This window comes from Monodelphis domestica, chromosome 2 (genome assembly GCF_027887165.1).
Source record: "Monodelphis domestica isolate mMonDom1 chromosome 2, mMonDom1.pri, whole genome shotgun sequence".
In the NCBI taxonomy this organism is placed as follows: Eukaryota; Metazoa; Chordata; class Mammalia; order Didelphimorphia; family Didelphidae; genus Monodelphis; species Monodelphis domestica.
This window is the reverse complement of record NC_077228.1, coordinates 191,959,322-191,980,034: the sequence shown is the minus strand read 5'-3', so window position 1 is coordinate 191,980,034 and position 20,713 is coordinate 191,959,322. Positions and strand designations below refer to the sequence as shown.

The following is a 20,713-nucleotide window of genomic DNA, read 5'->3' as shown; positions in this document are numbered from 1 at the left end:
GAATGCTTGACTGCTCTGAGGAAATAAAGGCTCCTGTAGAAATTTTGCCATCTCTGGGTGACAATGAAAACACAGCTACAGGAGGACCAGGAATAGAATCTGTCTCTTATTCCAAAGATTCTTGCCCCCCCCTTCCCCACTTTCCCCTAGTTTACATATGCTGTGCTCACTACTTGCTTTTATCAAGAACCAGGAATGAAATAACCCAGGCTTCAGGCAGTTAATATTTAATTTTAATAATACTTGTTATGTTTAAATAGTCAGCAATGCATGAAGAGAAAAACCTTCTGATGTTTATACATGGTGTGAACACATGCTTTAATTATGCAGTTGGGGGAGATTCACAGTTAACAAAGCTAAAAAAAATCCTTGTTATAAATTACACAAAGCATATAAAAATATTTCTCTGAATGCATAGATTAAGACATTAAACTCACCTACCAGCAACTCTGCATTATAATTCAGATGCTAAATGTGAGTTTTAGCCAACTGACCATATACAAGTTTTCGGAAGAGATCAGTTTAGGGTAAGTCTAGACAAGGCCAATAATAAACCTTTGGGTCCCCAAGTCCCTTTGTTTTGACTACTTTCAGAGCTCACTGAAGGCAAGAACTGGGTTGTATCTACCTGTCACTACATTGGAAATATATATCCAGCCACCAACTCCTACCACAAATAGCTGGAAGACTTTTATTCCAAGTGGTTTGAGGTGAAATAATCATAGGCTTGTTTCCTCTACTAGAGACCTGGCCTGAATCATATCAGTATAATGTTCATTCAATCTTTTTCCAAAGAAAACAAAGAAGGGTTAGTATTTTTAGATAAATTTACTTTCCAGTTGGTTGAAGCACAAAGGAGGTCTCTACCTTAAACCACTTAGGAGAAAGTAGGTAAGTAATAAATAACCTTCATTCTACTATACAAACACCTAGTATAAGGGTAAGTCACAATCTGTAATTTGGTAGGACAGGAATTTTAGTTGCACAACAGATTGACATAGGATTAAGCTGGCCTTGAAAAACACCTCAACCCAGCTTTAGCATTTAGGTAGCAGCAGGAGGCCATTACCTCAGGACAACATTCTATTCCACTGACATTTTTTGTACATTCTCACTAAATTGTAGTGTTCCAATAAAATTAACACAGTTAGGAAGTTAAGTTTCTTTGGAAACTATAGGCACTATGGGGAAAAAAGCTTCCTAAGACAGCAGGGATGCCACTCAACAGCTGGCTTCCTGTCCCCCACCATCTTGTTTAAGTGTGCTAATTCTTATTTCTGAAGTTAAGCTGTTAGTTCAAACAAGACAGTAGCTTTTCTTTAGCACTAAAGTTATTCGAAGAAAAAAGAATCTTGAATTAATCCATTAAAAAATTCTTATGCCACGCATAAGAGTTTAATCAGTTTTTCTCAATTAACTTATTCCAGAAGGTCATGTGAGGCTTACAATTGGCTTTAAGTAGAAAAACACAAAACTCAAAGACCCAACATAATTTGCTTACAAAAGCAACAGAGTTTTGAGTTGCATAGAAATTCTAATAATTTTAAAACAACCTTTATTTTTGATATAAAAATAAAGATGCTAACCCCTTTTCTGCCATGTTTTTCACAATAGCCTTCAAAATAGCAACAGAACAGCCTTAAAATTGCTTTTCAATGGAAAATGAAGGTGGAGACCTTGGGACTGCAGCATTTGGGCTCTTTTACATGTTGAAATTAAGCATGTCGATGACAGTAATTGCTTCATGAAGTAAAAAAATCTGGTTGTTCTTTTAGGAAGCATTAGAGAGACCTCTAGTGACCACTAAGAAGGGAATGCTGAGAGACCGATTTTCTAGGCAATGATTTTCATACTGTGAACAGACAAGCGGTTATAAATGGGTTTTTACAAAGGAAACCAGGAGGGAAGATAGTTTGGTCAACAGCATATTTACAACTAGGGTATGTTATACTGTAGCCTTAAATACCTTTAACCTGAGTAACATTTATGAATACATTACCTTATACCTGCAAGTCACATAAATTCATCTGTCTAGTACCTGTACGTGCCCCCAACATATACTGAAGCTTTGAAATGCTGTCCTCTGCCAGACAGATTTTTTTGGGCCAGGCCCTATTCCATTTAGCTCATACTAAATGGGAGCTGTGTGCATTCACCACCAGAAAAGGAGCATTACCTCTCATCAAAGGAGTATTTAAGAATCTGGTATAGGAATAAGTTCCACCCTTGTCCCTTTGCCTGGGAAATCCTTCAATTTGCAGATAAAGAAACCTTTAGATTTTTGTCTCTCTGGGCAACTTTTCAGAAATTTGAAGCTTTAAGCAAGGAGTTTGTGCACCAAGAGACAAGGAAGAGCAGCACCACTGCTTGTGGGGTAGGGGTTTCTACTTGGTCAGAACAGGTTAATGAATCTGCTCTGCAATTGTCATTGAGGGCTGTAGGGCAGAACTGTGTTAGTATGCACTGTGCTGGGGTACCTGTGACCCTCTCAGGTAACTGTGCAGAAATGAGGGCATTAGCCTTGATTTTTAGATCAACGGTCTGTCCTTGGTTAGGAAATGACTTGGATCATCCCAATACTCAGTGGTAAGGATCCCTGATGCTGTTAGTAAGTCAGTTTGGAAGCTCTCCTATTATAGCAAGGCCTTTCAGTCAGTGTTGATGCAGCATTTCTGAACAGAAAGTTATTTTCACTTATCATTAGAACCAGTTCTAGCTCTTGGAAATCTTGAAGCCTGGCGACATCTTTGTCCTAAAACAAAAATGAGTAACAATGAATAATGGAGGATCCATTTGTTTTCATATGAATGTACAATGTGCTGCATGATGCCCACATCCTGGCTCTTGTTCAGTCCCAGAAACAGACACATCTCCACTGTTAGTGATCAGGGTTTTAAAGGAAGTACAGAAGGGGCAGCTAGGTGGCTCATTGGATAACCAGGCCTGAAGAAAAGAGGTCCTGGGTTCGAATGTGACCTCAGACACTTTCTAGCTGGGTGACTAGGCAAGTCACTTATCTTCCATTACCACGATTTTGCCTTGGAACTGATATTACTATTGATTCTAAGAGAAGGTAAGGATTTTTTAAAAAGCACAGAGGACAGCTGAGACAGCAGTCAGGGTTACCTACACGTATATATTAAACATAGCATTTATGTAATACATTAAGGTTTGCAAAGTGCTTTGCATTTACCATTTGATCCTTGTAGCAGTCTGAGAAGGTAGGTGCTAACATCATCCTCAGAAGAGATAACTGAGGCTTAGGGAGATTAAGTAACTTGTCCAGGATCACAAAGCTGGTACAGGTCTGAAGTGGGATTCAAACTGAGATCTTCCTGATTCAAAGTCTCACAATCAATCCACTACACCACAATGAGCAGATCAGTTCTCCCTGAGCATTCTGTTAAGCCAGGGAACCCCAAAGTACTGGTGGTTATGTGCAAATCTTAATATACCTCAAATGATCTAACTTTTAACACACTAGAAGAGGGCACTGAAATTATTCTGATCAGTTCATTATGAGGGTAGCTGAAAACAAATGACCATTAGGACAGGTTCAGCTGATTAGCTAATTTAAAATATTCTCTTTCGTGTCTTTAGGGATGATAGACTGTTTCTAGACTTGATAGAAAAGAATTTGGAGAAATATAGCCAAGCTAATTTTCAACCCAATATTCTTCTATTTAGGTTTCACATCAAGCCCAACAGGAATTGGGGGTATCAATGTAGCATTCTGACTTCCAAAAAACAAGTACTCAAACCTGGTCCCACATTCTTACCTTTCTTAACAGAGTATTTGGTAACTTTCTGATCTTCTCCACTTGTTCTGGATTAACCCCCAGTTCACAGCAACTCACTCTGAGCAGTTCCTGGTAGGTGAGTTCTTGTCGATCAAGTTCAATCTCAATGAAGTCATTTTCTCGAAGAGATGGATTCTGAATTCTCACCTTAAGTACCAGCTCTTAAAAAAAGGTAATAAATAAATTAATTAATCACTGCCTTCTAGAAAGAAATCCAACTTCCTGAAAATGCTCTTTGTATGGTTTATCCCATTTAATTTCAGATCTTTCTCATATGAAATTTCTGTTCCTGAAGCTGTGCAGGTTAGTGATACAACTCACCACCAAGGAAAACAAATTTCTGATTTCCAATCCTAGCTAGAACTTGTCACAACTCATGGTAGATTTCTTATGTGCTAAAATATGGATCCTAATAGAAGTAATTTTGATCAGCTCATTATCAAAGTGGCTGAAAAGAAATATCCTATGCTATTAGAACATACACATGAATAGCTTTTCAGAAAATTTCCCTTTTATAAAGATCTACAGGACTCAGGAATTCCAGAATAGTGGGAAAAGAATTCCATTTGAATGTATTCTTTTAGAGGGAAGGGCCTATTTTCATTTTTTTTCCTCTGCTGGGGACATAATAGGTACTTAACTGTTTGTTTTCTGCATTGAATTGAATAGCTGATTTACCATGGAATCTTGGGTGAGTCTCCATGACCAATTCTGTATCAAACTGAAAGAAATGGTATGTCCTAAAAATATCAATTATTACTGTATAATCTGTGCTGTTGTCTTATATATAAAAAGGACAAGGCTGAATGTCAGCCAATAAAAGCTTAGAAACAGGTTTAAGAACTAGATTACAAAGCAACAACTTTAGCAAAGTTGCAGGATACAAAATAAACCCACATAAGTCATAAGCATTTCTATTTATCTCCAACACAGCTCAGCAGCAAAATCTAGAAAGAGAAATCCCCTTCAAAATCACCTTAGACAAAATAAAATACCTAGGAATCTATCTCCTGAGACAAACACAGGAACTATATGAACACAACTACAAAACACTCGCCACACAACTAAAACTAGACTTGAGCAATTGGAAAAACATTAACTGCTCATGGATAGGACGAGCCAATATAATAAAAATGACCATCCTACCCAAACTTATTTATCTATTTAGTGCCATACCCATGGAACTCCCAAAAAATTTCTTTACTGATTTAGAAAAAACCATAACAAAGTTCATTTGGAAGAACAAAAGATCAAGGATATCCAGGGAAATAATGAAAAAAAAACACAAATGATGGGGGCCTTGCAGTCCCAGACCTCAAACTATATTACAAAGCAGCAGTCATCAAAACAATTTGGTACTGGCTAAGAGACAGAAAGGAGGATCAGTGGAATAGACTGGGGGAAAGTGACCTCAGCAAGACGGTATACGATAAACCCAAAGATCCCAGCTTTTGGGACAAAAATCCACTATTCAATAAAAACTGCTGGGAAAATTGGAAGAGAGTGTGGGAGAGATTAGGAATTGATCAACATCTCACACCCTACACCAAGATAAATTCAAAATGGGTGAATGACTTGAACATAAAGAAGAAAACCATAAGTAAATTGGGTAAACACAGAATAATATACATGTCAGACCTTTGGGAGGGGAAAGACTTTAAAACCAAGCAAGAGCTAGAAAAAAAGTCACAAAATGTAAAATAAATAATTTCGAATACATCAAATTAAAAAGCTTTTGTACAAACAAAACCAATGTAACTAAAATCAGAAGGAAAACAACAAATTAGGAAAAAATCTTCATAAAAACCTCAGACAAAGGTTTAATTACTCAAATTTATAAAGAGCTAAATCAATTGTACAAAAAATCAAGCCATTCTCCAATTGATAAATGGGCAAGGGACATGGATAGGCAGTTTTCAGATAAAGAAATCAAAACTATTAACAAGCACATGAAGAAGTGTTCTAAATCTCTTATAATCAGAGAGATGCAAATCAAAACAACTCTGAGGTATCACCTCACACCTAGCAGATTGGCTAACATACCAGCAAAGGAAAGTAATGAATGCTGGAGGTGATGTGACCAAGTAGGGACGTTAATTCATTGCTGGTGGAGTTGTGAACTGATCCAACCATTCTGGAGGGCAATTTGGAACTATGCCCAAAGGGTGATAAAAGAATGTCTACCCTTTGATCCAGCCATAGCACTGCTGGGTCTGTACCCCAAAGAGATAATGGAGAAAAAGACTTGTACAAGAATATTCATAGCTGCGCTCTTTGTGGTGGCCAAAAATTGGAAAACAAGGAGATGCCCATCAATTGGGGAATGGCTGAACAAGTTGTGGTATATGGTTGTGATGGAGTACTATTGTGCTAAAAGGAATAATAAAGTGGAGCAATTCCATGGAGTCTGGAACAACCTCCAGGAAGTGATGCAGAGCAAGAGGAGCAGAACCAGGAGAACATTGTACACAGAGACTGATACATTGTGGTATAATTGAACGTAATGGACTTCTCCATTAGTGGCGGTGTAATGTCCCTGAACAATCTGCTGGGATCATGGAGAAAAAACACTATTCATAAGCAGAGGACAAACAGTGGGAGTAGAAACACCGAGGAAAAGCAACTGCCTGACTACAGCGGTTGAGGGGACATGACAGAGGAGAGACTCTAATGCAAATACTAACAACATGGAAATGGGTTTGAATCAAGAACACATGTGATACCCAGTGGAATCATGCGTCGGCTACGGGGGGGTGGGGGGAGGAAAAGAAAATGATCTTTGTCTTTAATGAATAATGCATGGAAATGATCAAATAAAATATTATAAATTTAAAAAAAAAGAACTAGATTACAAAAGGGTGGGAGGAAGAGAAGGGAAAGAAGGTAGGTAGGCAAAAGGTAGGGGGCTAGCTGGTTACTAAGATTAGCTTAAGCAGAAAGTATTCAGATACTATCAGCAAGAATGTGTCAAATCTTCAATGATACTTATAAAATCCAGTTGAATTGCTCATTGGCTATGGGAGGGAGGAGGGGAAAAATATGAATCATGTAACCATTGAAAATATTATAAATTAATTAAATAAATAAACTGTAAAAAAGAATGTGTCAAATCTCAAAATGATGAATCACTAAAAAAGAGGTAATTTTGCTAAGTAAAATCTTATCTCAGATTAATATGACAGAACTATAAATATAGATACTTGGTTTTTAAGGGCTCTCCTCCTTAGAAACTTTTATCTTCTTTCTCTGTCCCCATCAAATTGGGGCCTTGTTTTATGAAAAACCATGACAGCTATTTCTGTTTATTTACTTGTTTTCTTTTGCATGTGTCTATGTAGTAGCCTCATAGTACACTTGTACTATCACTACCAGCAACCTTGGTACTTCACAAAGGAGTAGATGAAACACAGGGTCTATACTATTTGCCTGGTCCCAAGAGCAGGTCTACTAACAAGTTACCTTGCATATTAAATGGAAAAGCTCCAGTGAAGAAAAATGGCTGGAATGCTGGTGTTGGTCCTGTAAAAGTCCCATTCTGTTGATCCAGAGACACTGGTGGCTTGGGTGTGACAGGAGAGAATAAGGAGCGATTGTGACTCACAGGTGGTTGACAAACAGGCCCAGGTTTTGTGCTTTCTGGTTTTCTAAATATGGCAGAGGGGACAGACATATCCCCATTCTGGACGATTGCCAAGGAGGTATGGTCATGTGAAAAGGACCCTAGACGAGATGTTTCACCAGGTGGTACTGAGGGAAGTGAATGATCTGCTGGAGGTGATGCTGGAGGTGTGGAGGACCTCCCATTTTGCAGTTGAGCTGAACCATCTGATGTGGTGGTGGTATAGGTAAAAGGGAAAGGGGGGTTAGCCAAATAATTGGGAACAAAGGGCAGTTCTGAATCTTTCTTCAGCTCTGGAAGGTCATCATCATCATCTTCCACTGAAAAGGAGAAAGAAACAATTAGGAAACTGTACATGCCAAATACTTTGACCAGTGATTAATTAATAATGTTATAAGAATTTTTCCTACATACTGGGTTTACTGTCTGTCCCTGAAAGAAATCATGGAATCAAACTGACTTCACCCACTATCACTATGGCACTTCAGTGAGGCCCAACAATCCTTCTACTTTTATTAACTCCCTATTCATTCCCTATAGTATCTGTTCCAAATCTTTTTTTTCCCCCTGAGCTCTTCCCCCAAACCATTCCTCAACAGTTGCAGCAGATGACCTGGCTTTCTACTTCACTGAGAAGACAGCCCATCTGGCATGGGATCCTTAGTTTCACATTCCTCAAAGCTTCTTAGCATCATGGTTCACACTTTTGTCCTCACTAATCATAGAAAAATTCTCTCTGCTCATTGGCAGAACTAAGCTCCCTAAGACTTAATACCTCAATGGATCCTGATCCAATGAAATCCTATCAAGGCCAGCCTGGCAAGGAGGAGAGGCCCTAACCCACTGCCTTCCCTTCACCTCGTCCCCAACCACGACTGCCTAAAGCCCATGTGGCAACTGTGGGGGGAAAAGGGGCATGACTGTTTCTTGGATGTGAGTCACCAAAAAGTCTTCCAGTAAGATAAAAGGCCACCAAGGTTTTACCATCATCTGCCATTTCACTATGCTTTCTAGACCTTCCTTGGGCAGTCACATTATCTGGTGGTATCTAAGGACCCCTAGGTTTTGCCATCTGCTGAACCTTTAATGGATTCTGGGGTCTTTTCAACCATCCTAAATCTGACCTCTTTAGAAGCCATGTCTTGTTTTTTCCTATTTGTACCCTTAGCACTTAGTATAATGCATTTTCTTTTCCTCCCAACAAGCCAATTCCACTAGGTTGCACAAATGTTATCTATAACCTGATACCTATTTCCATATTCATTTTTGCTATAGAGTAATTTTTAAAGCCTAAACACCAAATCACATCCCCATATAGACAAGTGATAAGCAATGTCACAGGTTTTGCTTTTGCATTTCTCCTCCTATAGTTCTTTCTTTCAATGTGGATAGCATTCTTTCCCATAAGTCCTTCAGTAGTGTCCTGGCTTGCTGCATTGCTACTCTTAGCAAAGTCCGTTACACTGGATTGTTCCATGATGTTTTACTTTCTGTGTACAGTGCTCTCCTGATTCTGCTCATTTTACTCTGCATCAGTTCATTGAGGTTCTCCCATATAGTGATTACTTAATATATTTTTCATCCATCCATCCATCCATTCATTCATCCCTTCCTTCATTCCATCCCACTTCCCATCTTTTTCCAGCAGTCACATCCTCTCTCCTATATCTTCAATCTCTCTTTTCACTGGCTCCTCATTTGAATGTACTTACTCAGGTCTTCCCAATTCTAAAAATTCTTTCCTTTGACTTCATTCAATTACCATCTCTCAGCTCTCCTCACTGCTAAACCTTTTCAAGAGTTGTCTACAATGAACATCTCTTTATCCTCTTACTCACTCTCTCCTTAACTCCTTGTGATCTGGCTTCCACCTCCATACTATCAAAAAATCCTTTCTCAGGGCAGCTAGGTGGCTCAACAGATAGAAAGCCAGACCTAGAGATCAAAAAGCAGGTCCTAGGTTCAAATCTGACCCCAGACACTTCCTACCTGAGTGATCCTGAGCAAGTCAATTAGTCCCAATTTCCCAATCCTTATTGTTCTTCTGCCTCAGAACCAATACTTAGTATTGATTCAAAGACGGAAGGGTTTAAAAAAAAAAGGCCTTCCTCAAAGACCAATTACCTTTAATCATCATATCCAATGACTCTTTTCAGTCCTCATCCTCCATTACCTCAGCAGCTTTTGAAAGAACCTGTATTACTTCCTACTGCGTACACTTCCTTGGTTTCAAAGAAACTGTACCTGGATCTCTTTTACTCTATCTCTGTAAGACTGCTTCTATTCTGTACTCTTCACTGCCTATTCATTTTCCTTTCAAACCTGTAACATTGGTACATCTCAAAGGTGTGTCCTCAACCCTTGTATCTTCGTATCTTATCTCACCCATAGCAATATCATTCTCTTCCAGCCCTCCCCACTTCTGCTCCTTTTTCAGGGTTATAGAATGTATGAACAAAGTTGTGCAATGATAATGGCTGAAGTCACTAGAACTTTGTGTTTCCCAGTCTCAACTGGCCCTTTGCTTCTGCATGACAATCCCTTCATTTTTCTTTACAACTCTCTATTACACTCCACATGGTGGACAGTCCTTTTGCTGGTCTTCCCAATTCCCTCTCAGTAAAGGCTTTACTTCATAGTCCATTAAGGCTACCCATTACAAATCTCTTTTCTCTTCCTTTGTTCTGGTCTCAGAAGATAAAGTGGTCCTTTCTCCTTGCCAATTCCAGCCCCTTTACTTGTGCAGAGGGATCCCATTCTTCTCCAGTCTCCTACTTTCATTATTTCTTCTCTCTCCTTAATTTTAATTTCTTTTCATGCCACTGGTTCCTACCCTGCCACCTATAAAAAATACCATCCCCCCTCCTCCATCCTTAAAGACCCTTACCTTGACACAATCATACCCTCAGGTAGCATCCTATTTCTCTCCCTCCTTTCAAAGCCAAACTCCAAAAAAAGCTGTATTTTCTCTGTTGCTTTGACTTTATCACCTCCCCTATCAAGCTGGTTTCCATCTCTACACTTGACTGAAATTGTGCTATCCTAAGTCACCAATGATCTCTTTATTGCTAACTCCAATGTCCTTTTCCCTGTCCTCACATTTCTTGACCTCTTTGTAATGTCTGTTTTTTAATACCATTTTTAAAATTAATAACTTATTTCTCCTTCTTTATTTCCCTCCTCCTTTGCAAAAAAACAAAGCAAAAAAAAAACACTTTGGTAAACAAATAGGAATAGTTACTCAAAACAAATGTCCACACTGATCATATCCATTCTCATCCTGAGTCCATCACCTGTCAGGTGAAAGGTAGTATGCTTTGTCATTGGTCCTTTGGCATTGTGGTTGGTTACTGCATCAATAAGAGATCTTGAGTCTTTCAAAGTTGTCTTTGCAATGTACTTGTTACTATGTAAATTGTTCTTCTGATTTTGCTAATTTCACTCTATCTTAGTTGATGTAAACCTTCCTAAGTTTCTTTGAAAACAATACCTTCCACCATTTCTTATAACAGTATTCCATCACATTTATATATCATAATTTGTTTGGCTCTGAACATCCCCTCAGATTCTCATTCTTTGGCACCTCAAAAGGAGCTATAAATATATTTTTATATTCTTTTAAAAACAGTATTTTTTCTCTAATTATGTGTAAAAGCAATTTTTAACATTAGTTTTTAAAAATTCAATTACAAATTCTCTCCTTACTTCCCCTTCCCTCTCCCTGGGATGGCTAGCAATTTAATATGTTATACATATGCAATCATGCTAAATATATTTCTATAATAATCATATTGTGAAAGAAAACAGACTCCCAAAAAACCCACAAAAAAAAGTGAAAAATACTATGTTCCAATCTGCATTCAGACTTAAGTCAATTCTTTTTGGAGGTAGATAGTATTTTTCATGAGTCCTTTGGAATTGTCCTGGATCTTGCTATTGTTGAGAATACTTTATTTTTACATTCTTAAAGTTGGCTTTTTTTAGGACTACTCCCTTCCCTAATCTTCTGTCTCTCTCCCCATCTTTTTACCTGTTAAGTAAAATATACTTTTGTACCCAGCACTGTGTGTGGATGTATGTATTGTTTCTTCCTTTGACCAATTCAGATGGAAATGAAGTTATGAGGGGCATCTGCTTGCCTAATTATGTGAGATAACTTTCCCTTCCTACATAAAATACTCCTGTTCTCCTCTCTTTCCATTCTTCTCTTAAGATCATCAAAACATCACAAAATACTTCCAGTCCTTCTCTGTTAAGACTCTATGATAAAAGGGGATACATTTATCATCTCCTCATATTTGAATGTAAGTAATTTATCTGTTTAGTCCTTTATCATGATTCATTAATGTTGACCTTTTTGTTTTTCTTCATTCCTATGGGTTTGCAATTCTGAATTTCTCTGAAGCTCTGCCTTCTTACTCTCCCCCACTCACTCTTATTTCCATCCCCCATCCCATGCCCAGAACACAGGGGAAAAGAAAATCCATTACACAAATACGTAGTCAACCAAAGCAGATTCCATATATACCATGTCCAAAAAAAAATAGTTGTTTTATTCTACATTGAGTCCTTCATCTCTCTATCAGGAGATAGCATGTTTTGTCATTAATTCTCTGTAATCCTAATAAGAGTTCAGCATAATAATTTTCTTTCATCTTTATATATGTACTTTGATCACCCATTCTCTAATTTACGGGCACCCCTTCAGATTCCCATTCTTAGTCACCTCAAAAAACACTATAAATATTTTTATATATTCTTAGAATTTGTTTTGCTTAGGAATAATCCCTCCTCTAATCTAACCTCCCTCTAATTGCCTCTCTCCATTTTCCTCTTATTTTAGCCCGTTCAGATGAGTTCCTTTTCAGTTGCATAGATGTCAATTTATACATTCTGATTATATGAAATACATTTCTTTAACCTTACTTTTTCTTCTCCTTACTCTCAATGTATTCCTCTTTTCTTCTTTCTATATTCCTAAGATGATCAAGACATAAAAGAACTAGGACAGCTAGGGTATCACAGTGGATAGTGCATCAGGCCTGAAGTCAGAAGGACCTGGGTTCAAATGTGACTTCAGATACTTCCCAGCTCTGTGACCCTGGGCAAGTCACTTAACCCCAATTGCCCAGGTGATGCTGTTTTTCTGCCTTGAACCAATACTTACTATTCATTCTAAGACAGAAGGTAAGGGTTTAAAAAAAAAAAAGATAGAACTGGACTTCTTTTATGGTCCCTGATGATGATAAGGTTTAGAAGGGATACATCTATCATCTTTCCATGATTGAATGTAAGCAGTTTACCCTTGTTGACCTTATATTGTTTCTCTTCATTACTGTGTATGAGCTTCAAAATTTGGATAATGACTTAAGTCTTTTCATCAGGAATGCTTTGAAGTTTTCAATTTCATTAAAGATCCATTTTCTTCTCCCCTGTAGCATTAAACTCAGTTTTGCTGGCTGTTTTTCTTGGGTATAACCCAGTATCATTTGCCTTCTGGAATATTATATTCTAAGTTCTCCACTCTTTTATCATGGTGGCTGCTAAATCATATTTGATCCTGACTGTGGCTTCTCAGTACTTGAATTCTTTATTTCCAGCTGCTTCCAATATTTTTCATTTGACCTGGAATCTCTGGATTTTGGCTATGATGTTCCCAGGAGTTTTCTTTTTTTCTTCAGACAATGAGAATTGGATTCTTTTCATTTTCTCTTTGCCCTCTGGTTCTATGAGATTTGGGCATTTTTCTTTTAAGATTTCTTGAAACAGGATGTCTGGGTTTTGTTTTGGTTATGGCACTCAGATGATCTGATAATTCTTAAATTCTTTTCTTCTCAATATGATTTCCAGGTGAGTTGTTTTGCTATAAGATATAGGTTCCCTTCTTAGTCTGACTTTTATCTGTGACTTGGAACTAAGAAATAGTCAACAAAGCTACCAGACACCTGTCCTCAGTGTGGTCTAAGACAATGAATCTGGTGTCAGGGTATAGTCTGGGACCCACTCTTACCTTTGTTCAGCATTATATTAGGCAAGAATATTCCAAACTCAGTGTACTCCTAGTTTGACTCTCTCCCCAGTGTCTACAGACCTGGGATGTCAACCTGGGATAGACAAACTGTGACTTTTTTCTGACTTTCACTATCATGGCTTAATCTTGTACATTTTCTACATGTTTGGAGTAATTTTTGTGAGTGGAGCTCACTGTATTGTTTCTTGCCACTCTGTTATCTTGGTCTGTCCTCCATGCAGGTCACTTCTATCTGAATGTCCTAGTAGGTCCTCAAACTCAACATGTCTAAAATCAGGCTTATTATCTTTCCCTTTGTACTTGGTCTTCCTTCTGACTTCATTATTTCTATTTATAGCCATAGCTATTTAGCCTGTCTCTCATGTTCAGAACTTTGAGTTATCTTTAATTTTCTTTTTTTCCTTCTCATATCCAATCTGTAACCAAGCCCTGTCAATTTCATCTCTGCAACAGCTCTCACATTCATCTCTTTTTCCAACTGTAATCATTCTAGGACAGGCCCTCATTACCACCTGCATGGACTAATGCAACAATCCTCTAAAAGTTCTTCCTACTTCCATTCAGGAGTGAAATAATTCATAACACTGGAAGAATGATCTTTCTTATAGATAAATATAATCATGTCCCACCTCTGCTATAAAAAAATCTCCAGTAGCTCCTTATTATTATTATTATTAAGCAAGGTTCAAACTCCTTTAGTTAGGCTTTCAAGACCCTCTTCAATCTAGTATTGCCTATCTTTTTGTCCTCATTTCCCTCTCTATGCAGTCAAACTGGATTCCTCTCTGCTTCCTGAGTTTGTTGTGAAAATGCCTACCTGCATATCTTTGCTCACTTTTTCTCAAGCTTATGACTTCCTTTTCCCTGTTTCCTGCTAAATTCCTACCCTACCCATCCCTTAAATCCTAATTCAAATGCTACCTCTTTTATGAAAAAAGCTTCACCCTAAGAAAGAACACTATCCACATTCAGAGGAAAAACTGTGGGAGAAGAAACACAGAAGAAAAACAACTGCTTGATCACATGGGTTGATAGGGATATGATTGGGGTTGTAGACTCTAAACGATCCCCCTAGTACAAATATTAATAATATGAAAATAGTTCTAGATCAATGACACATGTAAAACCCAGTGGAATTGCTCATTGGCTAGGGGTGAGGGTAGGGAGAGGGGAGGGAAAGAACATGATTCTTGTAACCAAAGAAAAATATTCTAAATTGACTACTTAAATAAAATTTTCAAAAAAGAAAAAGGCTTTATTTACCTCCATCCCCTATTAGTACCAATTTGCTACCTTGGATCTTACATAACACTGAATTAATACACTTATTTTGTAATGCTGTATATAACAATCAACTATGTTTGTATTTTACCTCTTCTATTAGGGAGTAAACTCTAAATAGACAGAAAATGGGTCTCATCCAAACTTCATGCCTTCCCCAATATGTAATACAATACTCTGCACACAGTATGCAGTTGATAAACATTCATGAATGGTTATTTAATATAGCCTACTGCACAGAAAACATGATCATGAGCCATGAATAAGGTTGACATCATCAGAAGTAGCTCAGTGGTCCAGACTTACCTCCCATAATTTTCCTGATATCTCTTCTTGATGTCAGTTGGACTGGCATTTCTCCTTTTGTAGTAAGAATCTCTTTGTCAGCTCCTGAGTTTAGCAGGTAAGAGACCACCTGACCATGATTTCGCTTGCATGCCCAGTGCAAACAGGTCCTAAATGATGAAGATAACAGTGATTTGAAAGAAGTTGGAAGGAAGAATTTGAGATTTTGAAATGATTTTTCACAAACTATTAACATAAATAAAAATTTAATTATGAGAAAAGTATTGCTAACTGAGAGCCTAAAAATCTAAATTAAAAGCCTTAAAAAGCTAATTGCTCAAATCAATTTTGAAAAATTATATTTACCAGGTTAAACTTTTGTGGCCCCTAATAAAAAGTATTACAAATACATCATCTGTACTCAATGATTCTTACCAAATTACCTTCCAGTAGCCTCAATTTGGTCGCCACTCAAATTACTTTTCTGACAAAAGAATTTTGTTTTAAAGGGAATGAAAGAGCTCTCTTCCTTTTTTTCCCTCTTCTCTTTAAATGAGAACTTTCTTAATTATTCTCTTCATTTATGGTAATCATAATCTTTTCCCAATAACCTATATCTGCTTTCTAAGGATTCATTTTTAGCTTGGTTGTTAGTATTATAAATATGAAGTCCTTGTGCACTGACCAATGAGTGGATATATATATTGGAGGAAATGAATAACATCAATTTTATATCATTGCTAAAAAAGAAAACATAAGAAAAAAACAAGTTGTAGGCAAATTGAAAAATGGCTCACAGGTTTTACTTGGAGAGACAAAAAAAGGAGTTGATTTTATTTAGTCTACAAGCAATAATAAGTATCATTTTATGGATCTATTGCAAGGATCTCATCTACAAGACCATCATGAAAATAAATGCAGCTTATGTGCCAACATCTATTGCAAAGGATTAAGACGGAAAGAAATTCTATTAAAAACTCTAGAAGACCCTGCAGATTAAATCAACATATATTTAAAACTCAGTGCCTTCAATACAAAATAGGCCAAAGGGCAGTGAAAATATATGAGATAACAGTTCTAGTGCAAAAAAAGGAGAGTCAAAGGCATAGAAACCTTATGTCTACAACCAATGATTTTTTTTTTTAAATAAGAGGAATGAGAGGTGTTGAGTATAGTGAATACCAAGTAACATCATAAAAAAAAATTCTGGTTATAGTGTAACAGACTTGTTACCAATATGCTTAATCAGTCACTTGTACATTATCAGACCATTGCCTTGTTAGAGCCAAAATAAAAATCAATACCAAACTAGAAAAACAAAAATGAGAAAATAAGGCATACATAATAAAGCAACTCCAACCTGACCTATATAAACAAGCTATTGATGATGAAAAATGTGAAAAAGCTAAGAAAACTGACATTGCTGACCATTACCATTTTCTAAAGAATTTTAATCATTTTAAACCAATTGCTAAAACAAGGAGATGTAAAGACCCCAGAAACTGCCTTACCAGTCAATATTTGCTCTTTGGCCAAGCAAAGAGCCATGCAAGGGCAAAATCAATTTAGGATATACTCATTTGTTAAGTCTTATAGAGAAAGATGGGTTAAAGAAAAAAATAAGAGAAAGGCAACTGGACTAAATCATAAATACATAGAGAAGCTCTGTGGTAGAGTGAGAAGTATATGACTAGAAAAGGTGACCCAGTTATGTAGTAAGGGTTAAGGGAAACTGATGGACAGGTAGCATGTGTGCTCCCTTAGTACCCAGAAAAATGTCAACAGACCTAGAGGAAGCCCCAGACAGCCTGGGTAGAACATTTATCAAACCACACTGACAAGAGTGGTAAATAATGAAAAGGAAGAATTGTGATTCGTATGGCTTTAAGTATTGTCCATATCAATTAGATTACACATCTTTGGAAGTAATAACTTCCAGGAAAATAAAGCTGATTCAATTTCTTGCATATTTACCTGTTATTCTTTTCCCAAAGGCACATAATGTATCATCTGCTTAATGGCAAGTCAATGTCTGGGTTATAATTTCCAAATAAATTTTGTAGTTAAATGCAAATAAACTAACAAAATATCTCCCTAACCATCACATATTCTTCTAATGTATTCTACCCATTTCTACAAAAGCAATTTCTGAATAACTTATTTAGACTAAAGAGTAAGGTATGATTTAAAGAGCTACTGGCTTAGTGTTGGATAGAAATGTAATTAGCACATAGACATCTAATCTTGCCTAACAGAAATGAAAGAATAACTAATATCTACTGAAGTAATCCAATGGCTACTACAGAATGCATATTATAGGTATAAAAAGTAAATTATTTAACCTGCTTTGATGTATCCCACTTTCCATAATCATATTAATGAACTGAAATAAATGACTGCAAAATCAAGACTGAATATATAGATGTGCTAAATAATGGTGGTCCCATTTCTGGGACAGTGTTAGGGTACTTCTTTGAGGAGGAAAGTTTTATAGAAAAATCCATTTGGCTCCTAGGAAGAGTTTAATTTACCCTTAGTTTGAACAATTCTTAAGGAGGCCAGCTGATGATGATGCAGACTTATACTTTACCAATATCATCACTTACTATCTTATCCAAATGTCTTTGGATTATAAGCCACTGAATCCTATCATAGATTGAATGTTATTTTTGGAAAATAATCATCTATTTATTTTGGTGGCCAGACAAAGGAAGAGAACTTCTAATCTTATCCAAGGGAAACTTGTGAGTAGGATGGTGCCATGCATTCTTTGATTCTAGTCAGTTAAAGTCACTATAGATTGCATATGTGTAGGTGACTTGAAAAGTGTGACAAGGAAATCACTTTTAAAAGACTGATATATATTAATTTAAGGTCGCCAAGGAATTCAGCTATGTAATTCCTAAATGAAAACTCAAGTCAGCTGTCAACCTTTTATAGAGTTTAATTACAGACAGGAGGAAGAAAGGAATTAGAGATAGAGAGAGAGAGGGAGAGAGAAAGGGGAGAGAAGGGAATAGGGTTTAAATACCCCCTCTGTTTAGGCTGGGCCAAGAGGCCCAAGCCCTTAGATAGCTGAGGCAAAGAAAAGAGATCAGTCCCTATTACTCACGTGACCAAAATGGAGAAACAGTCTCAGAGGCCCCCACCTTCAGCTTCCTTCAGAGCAAGCTTCTCAGAGCACCTCTCCAACCACTCAGAGCCAAAACTCTCCAACCCCCCCAGTCCTCAGACCCCTCTCTCTTTAAGGAAACCATCCAAGTTCCCTCCCCTCAGTTCTCACATCTACCAATCACTGTCCATCATTTTCCCTGTGCCAATGGTGGCTCTAGCTTAACCCAGGACCGCCCAGAGGTCTGGGCTTTGCACATGTCTGTTGGAGGTCATATTCTCAAATAATTAAATTTTGATCTATGATGCAGCCCTTCCTAAATCCTGTTAGGACTGAGTGGGGTGGAAATTGTATTTTCCAAGACCTGATTCTGTCATTCCAAGTATCTCTATTGTATCAATTCTAAAATCAATCATGACTCAAAGAAATTCCTGTTCTGTGCTTAAGCATAGGTCAAAGCCCTTTCCATTGTTCAGCAAAAGGTTTCTGTCCTAAAGTAATCTTAAGAAGGGAGGAGAAGGAACCTCCCATGCCAATGGGGTTCACATTCCAATACACTATCAGTAAGAAATTTTCCAAGTATGAAATTTCCCAATGGTGAAATTTCCAACATTTATAAGTCTAAGAAATTTTAAGGTTTACAAAAGTGAGCTAAGTGAGCACTTCTAATGAATGGAGTATGATGAGAAAAAATATATTCCATTTAGAAGTAAAGTATTTGTCCAGAGGTAAATCATCTGTTTGCACAAGCTTGAAGGTGAAAGAGACAATTTACTGTTAGCAAATCTGTGATCACACCACTGGGCAAGACAATTTGCTAAAACAAGGAGACAAGAAAATATAGATGTAATGTGAGGTTAAGTTGACAAGACTTAGCAATGCACATCATATACAGCAATTCAAGACCTATGGATCATCACTTCCAGCTCAGTTACAAGGCCCAGGGCTGCAATAACTAAAAGCTCCTTGTACCTAGGCGGTTTCTTGTATCTGAATTAGAACTGAGGTGGGAATCAATTTTGAAGCTTTAACTTAAAATTTTTAGATTTGTAGTTAGAATACCACAATATAGTGAGTTTTTCACTGAGGAGTCACTAAACAATGCTCATTATTGCTGATGCTGCTTTTACCAAGCAACAAATCTCTATCACTCTCTCCTACCTCTCAGTTCTAGACCAGGATTTTTAAATGCCTGCTTTAGAAACTATAACAGGAAGTTCTACTGGTATGTCAAATGAGTCTCCCCAATGCAAATCTATTTCTCTTCTGACTTCACTATTTCTGTTTTTGTTCATCATTAGTCCAGTTATTTGATATAAATATGATGAGAAAAACATGCTTCTTTTGGAAGTAAGAAATTCACTTGGAGGCGAAGGAGACAATTTACTGTTCCTATACCTGCTCATACCACTGGGCAAAACAATTTCCTAAAACAAAACAAGAGAATCTGGATGCTGACAAGACATGGATCAAGTTTCAGTCCTACCTCTCCCTCTATGCAATCTGTTAACAACTCCAGTCAAGTCAACTACTGCTCCTGTCCACTGCCTACACCATATAATTTAGGCTTTCATGTCGTCTTGTTAGGGACTGTTGTACCAGCTTAAATTAACTTAAAAAAGTTCCAGTTCATCCTCCACACTGTTGGCAGTTTAATAACTGCATCATGCCTCTACTTAAAAACTTTTAACAGCTTCACACTGTTTACCAAGTCAAGTGGAAAATTCTTATCTTGGTACAAAAGGCCTTCTTTTCCCAATCTGGCTTCAATTCATTTTTTTGGCTCTTTCATATGACTGCCCCTTACCTTCACAGATCTTCAATGTTAAAAGTGATTACTACTGTGTCTTTAATCAGTGTTCCTTATGCCTAGACCCTTCTTATCCACTCTTACCATCCTTTACAATGAATATTTAACCATCCTTCAAGGCTTTACTCAAATGTTAATTTTCCATGTAGCCTTCTATAATTTCTCAATTCTAATTTTCTTTTAAAGTTTAATAATACTGTGTGCCTCTCTCAAGCACTTTTACATCTTGGAGGGGAAGTAAAAAGTATATATTTCAATTTTTGTGTCTTTATCAGTGATTATATGTTCAATACATTTTCAGTGAATTTGTAAAAATTAGGGACTTAACGGTAGTCACCATTGTTTCATTCTGAGTGTATCTTAAAAGCAAAAACTGAAGAGAAAAAAAAGCCCCTATAAGGAAAAAAGAAAAAGGGTATTATGTTCTCTGCTCCACTTCCCTTTGCCAAAGCAAATCAAAAGAATTTTCAAAAGCTTATAAAAAGTACTAGAGAGAGCCATGAAGGTGGAATTAGGGGCAGCCACCCTGCTAAACTCTGAATATTCTCCTCCAGACTGTAAACCTCAAAATTTCTTAGACTTATAAATGTTGGAAATTTCACCATTGGGAAATTTCATACTTGAAAAATTTCCTATTGATAGTGGGTCTTGACTTTTGGAATGTGAATCCCATTGGCATGGGAGGTTCCTTCTCCTTCCCTTCTTAAGATTACTTTAGGACAGAAACCTTTTGCTGAACAATGGAAAGGACTCTGACCTATGCTTAAGCATAGAA

General features: G+C 37.2%; 1 protein-coding gene across 1 annotated transcript in view; it reads right to left on the bottom strand.

The window, feature by feature from the left end:
* Positions 1 to 211: 211 nt before the first annotated feature.
* Positions 212 to 20,713, bottom strand: part of ANKRD40 (ankyrin repeat domain 40) — a 40,253-nt gene continuing 19,751 nt past the window's right edge. The window contains exons 2-5 of the mRNA XM_001364299.5: positions 15,038 to 15,186; positions 7,260 to 7,739; positions 3,780 to 3,961; positions 212 to 2,752 (exon numbers count right to left, since the gene is read on the bottom strand). Coding sequence (XP_001364336.2) covers positions 2,606 to 2,752; positions 3,780 to 3,961; positions 7,260 to 7,739; positions 15,038 to 15,186 — 958 coding nt within the window. The 3' untranslated portion in view covers positions 212 to 2,605. The remainder of the gene's footprint in view (positions 2,753 to 3,779; positions 3,962 to 7,259; positions 7,740 to 15,037; positions 15,187 to 20,713) is intronic.